Source organism: Ixodes scapularis, unplaced genomic scaffold, assembly GCF_016920785.2.
Source record: "Ixodes scapularis isolate PalLabHiFi unplaced genomic scaffold, ASM1692078v2 PGA_scaffold8__174_contigs__length_109621045, whole genome shotgun sequence".
Lineage (NCBI taxonomy): Eukaryota > Metazoa > Arthropoda > Arachnida > Ixodida > Ixodidae > Ixodes > Ixodes scapularis.
The window spans coordinates 63,938,319-63,951,042 of record NW_024609883.1 but is presented as its reverse complement, the minus strand read 5'-3'; the positions used below and the strand labels follow the sequence as shown (position 1 = coordinate 63,951,042).

The following is a 12,724-nucleotide window of genomic DNA, read 5'->3' as shown; positions in this document are numbered from 1 at the left end:
TTTGTGAGCTGCTTGGAGATGTCTTCGGGGTGATCCGGGAAGTCAGACATACTGCTTTGGTACAAGATTATGTTCTGTATACCCAGGGATGGACCACACCGGACGCTGCAAGTCGTTCCAGCCAATGCAGCGCTGCGAGCGCTTCATTTGGTCTCGTGCTCCGCGCGTTTCCAAACTCAGCGCATGTCACGTGTCACACACTCAGGACTGATTTAGCTCCGGTGACTCGCAGCGTCCGCTGCGGTCCATTTTAAGGTAGAACGGATCGTAACAGACTACGCTGCTTTGTGTTTGCGAATAATGGATCGCTTAGAGTGGTTCATTGGTAAATCCTGCTTGAGTTCAGCCTGAGCTCGCAAACTCTGGACACAATAAAACTATATGGCGTAGAAATAAAAGCCACTGAAAATGTCAGTACCGTTTTTCTTTTCGTACTTGCAACTTTTGTTATTGCTTGGGACCGAGTTCGGCCCTGGGAGCTGTTTGCCGCACTGTAAATTTGTACAGTTATTAGTGAGTGTAATGATTTTTATGTAGGTGATAGGCCCTCTTGGGAAGAGCATATTAGAAATAGTTCAATGCTATATCTTGAAGACATTGCCAGATAACAACTCACAAATATTGGGTAAAATTTTCAAAGTGGCCTAGTTCGTGTATTTCGAAGCGCTGCATTTTGAATGGAGACAAAATAATGCAACATGTTAATGGAACACCACGCGATATAGTGTAAAATATTTTCCTCGAGATAAAAAGAAAAACGAAGTTTTCTTTTAATTGCACGCTGAAGTTGGGGACCTTTTCACATTGAAGCACGTTTGAAGCGTTGTAAATATTTTCAGTTATAAACTCGAGTAAAAAAATATTTTTAGATGATTTACCGTTCCGGAAAGAATATACAAAAAAAAAATTAAACGCTTTATCTAGAAAATATTACGAGATATGCACTCGCAAACATCAGATACAAATATCAAAGTTACACGCACGCACACACGCACGAAGGTACACAATAACCTGAAAACCGAACGCAGAGGCTGATGTACGAGTAGTGATCAAACTGTTTCTGCGGTTGACATCATGGGACGTCGCGTTCATGTGGGAGCTGTAAAGGTTGGGTGATCAAAAATGCACAATCATGACAATCAAGCACATATCTCCAACATTTTTTACCCTCAACCACCTTCTCTCCCCCTCCCCCTTTTTTCTCGCTCAGAAAAAAAGAAAAGAAAAAGAAGGGAGATCATTTAATGGTGCGACTTTTGCCGACGGTGCACGCGCGCAAAAGTACATGTCAATCGCAAAAGTGTTATTTACGAGATAAAGTACACATGAGAGTGATTGTCGCTTTAGATGTCATTATAATTGGTTTTAGTAGTGCACCCATACAGTAGCCTAACCACATAGTTTTAACCCAACTACGTGAAAACGATCAGTTCTTTCGTTGACCCGTTCAAGACTGGCAGTTGTTGAAATATTTTAGCAAAGCGAAAACCGGGTATCGGCGCAAATGATAATCTCTACGCAAACCCGAGCCCCTGAAACTTCAACAGTGCCTCCGGTATATGTGTGCGTGTGTTCACCTTGATTAGAGAAGTCATTCCAGATATAGTCACGGCAGTCCGGAAAGTCGAAGTGCTTCCGTCGCATTCAAATTAATGCTCGGAGCCTTTATTCTTGGCTGTAAGTATATAGGTTAGCTCGCACCTCACGCGTGATCCTAAGAACAAACGATTCCGTCAAAGCATTTTATGCTGCACAGGTTACGCCACCTCAGCTTATCGGATATCAGTGATACATTCCAATAGACTTGAGTAGCTCTTGCTGTGTTGCAACTTACAAGCACAAGTAGAGAATTAAAGAAAAAAAATATTATCTTCTTTTTTATTAAAAACGAGCTTGCGAGAGCACGGTTATGGTCTCATCTCATATGTTGCGCTGTAGTACAGCATGGCGACACCACTGATTCAGATACTTTGGAGTTGTTAGCGCATCGTAAAACCTCGTTGTCATCGGCGGCTTCCTGAACAAGCTCGCGGCATGACAGTAATATATTATATTGCGCCTACATTGCACTGTTTGCAACAACAGACTGATATTTCATTATCGACAAGCAAACTCTACCTGCAAAAATTAAATGTAATACGAAGAGAATGCCCAGAGTTTTAGTAATCAGTAATTTGTAATGTAATATAATTAAATTTTAGTGATTTTTAAGAAAGGAATCGGTAATGTAAAACAGTTAGTTTTGGAAAGTGCTTTTGCCATCTCTCGCCTAGAAATCTCAAGAGGGCGACTGTACTAAAGTGATTAACCATTTCGAGAAGAGATATTGATTTGAGAAAAATTAACGAAATATTGTAATTACAGTTCCAAAATTTGACGGGTGAACTTGTACTTTAAACTTTTGCTTACGGAAGGGTGAGTTCTAGTCACCGGTGTGGCCACGTGCAATATGACGTCTAAACGCGGCACTGGTCACTAGTAGGATCTCAAAACGCAATATAAAAATGCAAGGAACCGGAAAAAAAAAAGGCTGTTTCGTATTATGGATTTTTGCAGATCTCATTATTTGGAGTTTCGGTCAAATTTCAGAAAAAAACAACGGTTTGACAGCCCCCAGCACTGTTTATTTCAACGTGTGTCCCATTTAGGCAACACCAGGTGGGTTGGGGTAAAAGCTCCGGACATGTTAGAGTACGCACGCCGGCATGAGTTCCCGTCCCGTAAACACTTTTTGTAAGGCTCGCCGCTTCCTCTTCAAGTACCCAGGGTCACAATACACTCTGTAGTACCGTATTTTCCGGACTATACAAGTTTAAAAGTTGAAAATTCACCCGATGCAGAATATCTACAGGTGCGGACAATACAATGATTTAATTTTCCTAGATCCTTCACTATGACAATCGTGAAGGATTTTATGAGTAACGGACTATACTAATGTTGATTTACGTACGATAAAGCTTCATCGTGACCTAATACAGTAGGCGTTTGTCAAGATCTGCTGAGTATGATACTTTTTACGTTCGGACTAGGTGCTAAGTGCGGGCTTTGCACTGGGTGCCGATTGTGTACCGGGTGCGGACTATCTAAGAAAACACTTTTATTTTTGACGCAAAATATTTCCCTGCGGACTATGCACCGGGTGCGGGCTATAGTCCGGAAAATGCGGTAGTTCCTTCGAACTCTAGGGTTTTTGGACGATGGCTCTTGGCCTATGCCCATCCTCACATGGCCTTGGGTCACTTTACATGGACGGCAGAAGCAGTCAAATGCTCGGAGTAGCGAAGCACGGTTATCGCAAAACAAAACAAAAATTCAGAGACAAACCCGAGAGGCTAGGCTCTGAAATGCTGCAGAAAGGAGAGTTCGGTTTCGGGCGCTTCTCTGGTATCGCCGGAGGAAAGGGGTCGCTGTGCCTCCCGTCGCAAATCGCCCATTATGCGCTTAGCTTGGCTTATCTGGCCCCGAGATGAAGCAACAAAAGGAGTCTCCCCGCCGTCAAGTTAACTATGGGAGAGGAGGAAATGGGAAGTGTGGCGAGGGGAACTTTTTTTCTGGTTGAAAAATATTCTGCAGGTTGGTCTTTGAGCGCCGCGTGGTGGGAAGTATTGAAACTAGCCCGAATGTCTCGGAATCTTGGCCTTAGGCTATTGTACCAATGGTCGAGGTTGAACGAGGTACCCCAAGGCATACTCTGAGCGCCTGTGCTTGAAGAGATTCAAGCTTTTTCATGTTTGTGGGACTTAATCCATGCATAACTGGCAAGCTGTAGCGGAGAACGCCAACGAATAAGCTGTTATATAAACGCAGAAGTCCAGCTACGGATGTCCCCCAGGTTGTGCCGCTTATAAACCTCCCTAAACTAATAAATGCAGAAAGCTTCGTCTTAAGATGTTTTAGTTGCGGATTCCATGTTAGGCCCTTGTCTGTATAAACTCCGAGAAAAAGATGATTTGGAGTGTAAGGAATATCTGTACCATGGAGGGAAAGAGGGTAACGGCTCATTTTCATCCTCGTGAAAGCTACAGCTGCTGATTTTGTTGGAGCAATTTCAAGCCCCCGATCGTAAAGAAATTGGGATACTTGAAAAAGTGCCTTCTGTAGTCGAGCATGTACCTGCTTAAGAGAGGCAGCGGTTGCCCATAGGCAGATGTCGTCGGCATAAAGTGTAAGGTGCACGGAATCTGGTACAGCCTTCGTAAGCCCGATAAGTGCGATGTTAAAAAGAACCGGACTAAGAACGCCCCCTTGGGGTACGCCCTTCGCTAAGACATGATATGAGGTGTCGCTTTCTTTGGTGTGCATGTAGATTGTTCGATTATGGAGGTAGTCAGCAACCCAGTCAAACAGTCGCCCACTAATTCCAACTGATTGGAGTCCTTGTAGAACGGCTGAATGTCGGATATTGTCGAAAGCTCCACGTACATCGAGAAACACTGCTATAGTAAACTTTCCCCGAAGCTTCTGGTCTTCAACATGGGCTACAAGATCGATGACGTTGTCAATCGAGCTACGGCTTTGCCTGAACCCCGTCATTGTAGCTGGATATGCTGAGCTTGATTCGAGGAACCACTCCAGCCGTGACAGAATTAACCGCTCCATGCATTTGCCGACGCAGCTAGTTAAAGAAATTGGCCGGTAAGACTTCAAATCAAGAGGAGACTTACCCGCTTTGAGTACAGGAACGATGTTCGCAATTTTCCACGCTTGTGGAACATGACAGTTTGTCCATGAGTCATTAAATATCTGAAGCAGCAGCTGGCGAGCTGCTGGTCCTAGGTGGGCAAGTGTACCGTAACTGATTTTATCTGGACCAGGCGAAGAAGAGTGATCAAGGGAGGCTAAAACTTCATCTAGTTCTGGCGCACTGAAGATGGCATTCATGGGAGCTGAAAAAGAAGTATGTTCAGCGCTTAAATGCAGTGGAACATCGTCGTTTAAGGCTGGTAGAACGAGTGAAGCGCAAAACTCTTCAGCGATGTCACGTGGCGAGCGACCTGTGTGGAGTGATAACGCAAGAAAAGGCGTTTTTTGTTGCGGTTTGGATCTTAGTCCGCGAGCAACGTGCCATATTTTTGACAGTGGAGCACGGGGATCAAATGAGGAAGCACATGTTCTTCTCCACTTCTTCCGACCTAGTTTATCCAAGTGACGGCGGATATGTTTTTGAGTGCGCCTGTCTACTCTTACGTCAGCAGCTAATTTGGTTCGTCGAGCGCGACGCTCTGCCCGTCGACGAATCGCTCGAAGTTTTTCGTATTCCGCATCCACAACGGTGCGCGAGGCTGGGAGACGGACAGTCCTGGTCGCTTCCGTCGCTGATAGCTCTATCGTTGAGACAAACTTCTCGTAAGTGCTTGTTCCTTGCAGGCGCAGTTCCACATTGTCTCGAAAACATGGCCAATCTATATATGAAGTGAGAACATGATTATAATAATTTGCTTGGAACCCTCTGACCGTTATGTAGGTAGGCATATGGTCACTGCCATGAGTCTCTATATCAACAAGCCAGGAGTTTTGGGACAGGAGCTCGCGCGACATGAACGCAACATCTAAACAACTACTGCAGCGACTACCTCGAATGAACGTAGGTGAACCATCATTCAGGAGACATAGGTCGTAAGAGTCCGCCAGATCGAGTAGCTCTCGTCCCCGTGGCGTCGTCCTTACACTGCCCCACGCCACATTATGGGCATTGAAATCACCTACTAACAAAATGTGGGATTTGCATTGTCGAATAATATTACCTAATCTCGAGATATCGAAGATATCTCGAGATTAGGTATTTTATTCGAGAAGCTTGATATTTTACTAAACCTGTCAACAAAACGGGACCATATAAAACAAGGAGTGTAAACACATGTTCAATAATGGTGATAAAAAAAAAAAAAAAACTTTATTCACACGAGAAGAAAAGGAAAAGAAACCATGCCTAATTAAAATTTTCTCACATAGCTAAACACAACCATTCATGAAATGTGCGGAGTGAGAAACAGTACAGTGCCGAGCAACTAATTTTACTGCATAAGTACGTGCCCGGGCTTAATACACTAAAATATGCTGTACGTTTTTAATGACAAACTTTGAGCCAGGACTGACCAAGAAACACCAGTGGTCGCTTGGAATCGTAGCGAGACTTGCAAAATGTATAACATTTTGTAACAACTCTGATGGAAGAAATTCATCAGCACAGCAACGTAGAGTCAATTAATATAGAGTTTTAGTAGATCGTTCTGATGACCCGACACTCCGCCGCCGCATTTGCGCATACATCGTATCGTTATCGGAGGTATCAGAGCAATCAGAACCGATCTACTAAAACCCTCTTATATGTAAAGAAAAAAAAAGGTGTAGACCTGGCTTGAAACGCCTTATTTTGGTGACAATTTAAGCACTTTTTATCATCCGACAGTTTTTTTAAGTGCATATCAGTTTGCAGGTGCTTTTTACGCTACATTGTAATTACATAGTTATTAGTGACCACGTCTGTAATACAAGGACACGAGCCCAGGGTTCTCTGGGATTAGAAGAGAAGGTAGAGTCGCTACTCTGTGCTTGTGCCGGGTATTGAGCACCGAAACGGTGCGAGTGATGTAATTACGAATTAAGAAATAACCAAAAGGGGAAACTACCCCAATTTTCGTAGTATTAAACACCTGCTTTAAATTTAAAGAAAAATATTGTGAAGGAATTTTAATCCTATAATTATCATTATCAGTTTATTTTGTGCGCTCATGAACAACGAAACTGCCTTCATTATGGCGCACAAACAAAAATATATACGCCTTCTAAAATAATAATGTCCGTGATCGAATCATTCAATCAATCAATGAAACACATCGAGCGGAGCTAAAATTTGATTATAATCAGTTTTTTATATTGTTCTCAGCTGCTTATTCTGAGCTTATCGACTCATTGTCAGCTCCTGATTTGGAACTACAGAGTTGGAAAGATGTGGAGCAAAATATCGGAAACTCTTCATGCATGAACCACTTAAAAACGCAAATGGACGAAGCATGTAGGCAGTTAGGGGAAAGCACCATGGTGCGTAACTGACAAATCTTCTACAAACTCTCAAGTCCTGTTATCAAATGGTAGGTATATTGTAAATATTCAACTGTCCAATTTCCTTCTGAAACTCGATATCAGGTATCCGTGGACTTCGCCAATTGCAAGATGGGATGCCAGAATGCGACGGCAGCATCCGTGAAACCTTACAATATGCCCAACGGCACATCTTGTGGATTTTATGGCGAAGTAAGTTCCCGAAATAACCTCGCTTTATTTGTATCTATTACCAGAAAAAGAAATTCCACCGCTATGCCTCTCACATTTCTATCATATTCGCAGCTTTAATCTGCACAACAGGTCAAGTGTGAATAGGGAGCACCTGTTGTGAGCTCACTATGGCGTTGGACAGTTAAACGGAAAGTCCGGTATTCGCGTCTCCAGCTTGACGCTCGCCCTCCCGCGGCGGAAATAGGAAGCGCTCTAGTGAGGGCATGGCCTCCGAGATCCCGAAGCGCGCGATCGCGCGCGCGCTTCGGGATCTCGGAGGCTATGGTGAGGGTCCCCCGATTCTCCTGCTCAGCGGGCATGGCGGAACTGCTCGCTATCATGGCTCGCGACATGTCGTTTCCGAATGCAAACACCACTTTTCACTGTCCCAACGCAGTGCTGCAGCCGGTATGGGATTGTACCTTACTGGAGAGTTGTAGTATTGCGCATAGAAGCAAACGCAAGCGGTGTGCGTTTGCGTTCGAGTTGCGTGCCCCATGTTGTGCGTGCGCCTCATCGCCATGCGCCATCCAAGACCGCAATTTCGGGCTCCGCGCACGCGCAGTGTGGAACGCGCAAAACTAACGCAAACACTCAGGGCCTGAGTTCGCTCGTATACGCAATATTAAAACTCAATGCTGTTTCACCGGCTTCCATCGCTAACGAAACGTGCTGCAGTGAGCAGACGTGCAAGCAGGTAGGCGTTCCTTCGAACTGGAAAGGCTGAGATTGGCAAAAAGACGGCGAGCAAATACAAAAGTAAATAAGTGTTATGAAAAAAACTAGTAATTGAAAAAAAGTGTTTCTTTTTTTTACTTTTGGGCATTCGGTCCTGAAGTATATTGGCGGCGACTTTGGACGTTTCGCCGATTGTCAAAAGTCGCGACTTTGATAGCACAATATACTTTACCCACAATTAATGTAATTTTACATGGATTTCTCACATTAGCTAGAATGTTTTCATTGATTTTAGACTATTTTTATTTTATTTGTAATTAAAATGCAGCAATTGGAACCAGTGATGATAATTAGCACAGTTTTCATTGTCATATTTCTTCGCGCGTTTAAAATTAGATCACAAGCAACAAATTATATTAGAGCTTCAAGAATTACTTATTCAAATATGTGAATTTTAATATTATTATTATTAATACAAATCGCGGCAATGTATGCCTCCAATTAACGCCAAGATCAAGAGAATACGCTATTCAACCAGAATAGTCTTTCCAGAAAGGCATAATTCTGTTTTCTTTTTAGCATATGAAAAACTCTGACATCGTTATCAAGATAGACAAACAGTTAAACGCTGGATGTAAGTGAAGTCCTACGCGTCACGGAGTGCTATAAAAACACACACACACACACACTTCAGCTGTCTGACTCGGATTCCGTCTTGGGTTCTTGCAATGAAGCTTGCGTTTATTAGTTTATGCGTTTCGTTGACATATTGTAAAAATTGGAATTATTCTCTTATTTTTGTGCTGGGATAATAGTCATTCTTTCCCATGACGATTATCTGGGCGAGAAAAAGGCAGCGAGAACGCACTAGGGTGACCACCCGTCCCGCGACTCGCGGGACTGTCCCGCATTGAGGGCTCGTGTCCCGCGTCCCGCCCGGGAAAGTCCCAAATCTACAAAATGTCCCGCATTTCACAGTGTCGTAAAATTAACTCCGCTACTCACGGTGCTGCCGAAAAATGGGGCACGGGGAAGTGCGGAGGTCGCTAGTAATTGTGTGAATCGAAATGGTGCGCCATGTTCTATGATCTATCCAAGCATTGCGGGAAGCGACCGTCGTTCTTGCAAGGGGACCGACGCGCATGCGCCGTAGTGCCTCTCTCTTTGGTGGGAAAATATTGTACGAAAAAGTTCTCGCCAAAAGTTTAAATATAAAATATTGTAATTATTTTCAAATTGCCGTGCCAGTGCGAAAGGTGTGCTGTGGATTTCTTTTTTTTTCTTTAGTGAAGGCAGCCAGACATGCAACGGTCGAAAAAGAACACAATGTTAAAAAAAAAATGTGTAGCACCATGCTAGTGCGAAAGGTTTGCTGTGGATTTCTTTTTTTTTTTTTTTTTCTTTAGTGAAGGCAGCCAGACATGCAACGGTGGAAAAAGAACATACAGTTAAAACTTTGTGTAGCACCATGCCAATGCGAAAGGTTTGCTGTAAATTTCTTTTTCTTCTGTTTAGTGAAGGCAGCCAAACATGCAACGGTCAAAAAAGAACATAATGTTAAAAATTTGTGTAGGGCCATGTTGATAGAAGTAAGCGTGGACAGGAAACAATAACCAGAAAAATATTTACTGTTTCTTATTTCCATATGATGAATTGAGTTCTGGTACAGTCGATTTTTATGTTTTCAACTTCGGCACATGTAATACCATCGCTGGCATTCAAAATAATCTATCACTGGTAGTGAAACTTATTTGAGCTTAATTGCTGCAATACAATCAGCAGGTGTATAAAGATAAACAGTACGGGATAATAAATATTTTAACAGAGCCTTGGTTCGTTGTGTGCGTCTTAATAAATCCCCCCCGCCCCGCCCTCTGCCCCGCGTGTCCCGCATTTCACTAGCAGGAAGGTGGTCACCCTAGAACGTACAGATATCAGCACTGATTTTTTCAACAACTACGAATATCAGCCTGGATCGAACAGTATGTCACAAAATAAAGTTTCCGCAAACAACTTTTCTAAATAAATAATTACGATGTGAGACACATCTTGAGTCATGAAAGAATCCAAAATTAAGACCTCTATCGAGAAATTAAATCCAAAAGAGAGGTAAGTTTTGGTTTCGCTCCAGAATTAAAACGCGCATCATTCCGTAAACAATACGCTAAACACCGCTCTTGTTTTCGGGTTAAAGAGGTGACCTGTGCTCATAACACCCTAGCTTCCTCGTATTACCAGAAATAACATGTCTCGCTCAGTGAAGTCAGCACACTAGACAGGCTCAACAGCGGCACGCATCTCTGACCCTCACTAAACCCGCCATCTTGGAAAATGAGTGGCGCCACCTATAGTTACTTGGAGTCGCGAGCTACAGAGGGACTTCGGACACCGCAGCGACAGCGACAGCGCCTGCTTCCACTGTGTCTTCTTTGCCGGTGTTTCTACAACCAACCGGCGGGGTCGCGGCGACTCGTAGCATTAAGCGCGAGACACATGCGCGAAAAATTCATCCGATCCGACGTCCGATCCGGCAGAACGTCTGCCTGATCCGAAAAATTCGGTCGCTTCAGACGTCGGATCGGCGATCCGGCGTGCATTCACCGTGCCAGATTGTTTCGCACGGCAGACGGACTGTCGGAAGCGTCCAGCCGATGACAGCGCAGCTAGCGCGAACGTCATCATGACGTACTGGGTATGGTGGGACGAACAAGAAAACGGGACGGGCGACGAGAAGCCGGACGAGTGGATCCCGCTGATTCATTCGAAAAAGATGGCTCAGGCAAAGGAATGCACGCGCTAGCGAGAAAGAGCTCCTAACTTCGCACGTGCGAGCTAAACCGTCAATCATGGTGGGACCAGAGATCTATGAACGCGGACCTCCGCTGGAGTGCTTGGATCTCCAGGGCGGAGCCGAACGGATCGTCGTGTCGCATGCAAGGTCGGAGGCGTGTGTTTCAAACTGTTGCGTGCGGCAATTCGGAGCGGCTTTCGGACTGTCGGATCGGATGATTCTGCCGTCCATGTGTCTCGCGCTTTTGGTTGGTACTTTCGGGGATATTCCATGGCGAGGCCAACATAGGACGCTAAAAGTCCCAATCGGAGAGGCATTAGGAAAATGTGAGTGTTCATTTTTAAGAGCCCATCGGGGTTATACCTTTAATAGTGTTTCTGAGCCCTATCAAGCGTAAGACAACATGGTGAAAAAAATAATAAAAAAAAATGAACGGACTATATAAGTTTTCACAAACATGTCTTGAGATCGTGCATTTACTATAGTAAAATTTTGTGAGCGTAAGGTTCTAGAAACAAATCAAAGCCAACAAAGTCGTGTTATTCCGGCGTGGACAAAAAAAGAAAAAAAAAACGTCTGTTCGACGCTGCTACTCACAGGTGGAACCAGGTGGAACAAACATTAGAAAGCCTGCCTGATGCGACCGCCCGAAAGCAGATACAGGAAATCGTAGCGTGTTTGGCACCTTGCATCTGCGGCAAGCGGCATCCACCAGACAAAATTTGCTTTCGCTTTTGTCCCTATGCATAAAATAACTCATTTTATGTTCATGGCTGTTTTTCCTGAAACTTGCTTTCACGAAACGTGAGTGTAATTAATCCATCACCTAAAATCACCTTTGTTAAAACACAAGAAATTTTACTGCACTACGTTTATTAACTTATTTATACGTTTCTTTTCTTTTTTCTTTTTTTACGCCTGGATAACTTACGCTTGGTGCGGATTTTCGAGGCGCGATACGATGTGTGCGTAAGCAACGCCATTGGAACGTCAAAGGGAGTAAAAGGGGGGAGGGGCGGAGGGGTAAGAAATCTTTGGGGACCGGTGAGTAAATGGCTAGCTGTGATTCTGGCCGATTTGTAATGTGTGATTTCTTTAATCCTAATTCTAATTCCAGTGGGTCGTCCAGATTGCGGCAGCTTTCGTGCAATCAGCAGATGATAAGTTTCTTTTCATCGGCCTGGTTGAACTGTCAAAATATATATGCACTGCCTTCCTGTCACTGACACCTAAAAAAAACCACAAAAAAAAAAAAACAACAACAATGGGCGTGCGAGTTGTTATTTTCGCTACGCAGCCAATGAGATTGCAGCATTAGCCGATAAGAGTACCGACCAATCAATCGAGGAGAAATTTGTAATGACACATCATACTGTCGCGCGATGCGTCTGCATTACCAGATGGGACATCGGGGGTGCGGTTACTTACCAATTTACTAATTTCGGTCAATGCCGCGAACGAGTCTCAAGGGCTTGTTTGAAAAACATGACTCTAGTCAAGTTTTTATAGCCGCCAATTTTTACTAAAAACTCGCCAGGTTTTGGTACTGTCTACAAAACGTTCCACCAAAGTACTAGTTTCCGCGGGAACATCGCCTCTCATTGACGGCGAAGCTCGTTTTGACTTCTCGCTATTCCTAGATGTAGGCGCACTCACTCTGATGTATTCTTTTTTTTTTTTTTCCTGCTCAGAAATGCCAAAATGGAAAATGCGTGGGCCAATGTGAAATGGAGTCCGAAGAATCTCTCGAATCGCCCGAAAAAGATGTCTGAAAAAAGCACATGTCATCATGCGCTCCGACGATGTGACATTATAGCAAGAGGATCCGAGAAAAAAAAAGCATCAATATCCTAGGAAATAGTTGACTAGCAGTCTCTCATTAAATTTTGTCAAAACCTAATATGTCATCTGTGAATACTTCCCGATAAGAGTATGCAGTTTACGTGCCGGCAATAATGAGGAGTAACAAAGTCGAACTAA

The 12,724-nt window shown here is 43.9% G+C and overlaps 1 protein-coding gene across 1 annotated transcript; it reads left to right on the top strand.

The window, feature by feature from the left end:
• Positions 1 to 5,536: 5,536 nt before the first annotated feature.
• On the top strand, positions 5,537 to 12,516 carry LOC121833598. The gene is made up of 4 exons (XM_042287013.1): positions 5,537 to 5,588; positions 6,887 to 7,041; positions 7,147 to 7,254; positions 12,436 to 12,516. The coding sequence occupies exons 1-4, from the start codon at positions 5,537 to 5,539 to the stop codon at positions 12,514 to 12,516; spliced, it is 396 nt and encodes a 131-aa protein (XP_042142947.1).
• Positions 12,517 to 12,724: the final 208 nt, after the last annotated feature.

What these genes read in the sequence shown, in the direction of transcription:
- LOC121833598 (XM_042287013.1), top strand. Translation starts at nt 5,537, where the DNA reads ATGAACGCAACATCTAAACAACTACTGCAGCGACTACCTCGAATGAAC. An exon ending in ACTACCTCGAATGAACGTAG is followed by an intron (nt 5,589 to 6,886) that starts GTGAACCATCAT and finishes TATTGTTCTCAG; the next exon opens with CTGCTTATTCTGAGCTTATC. An exon ending in CTTGTGGATTTTATGGCGAA is followed by an intron (nt 7,255 to 12,435) that starts GTAAGTTCCCGA and finishes TTTCCTGCTCAG; the next exon opens with AAATGCCAAAATGGAAAATG.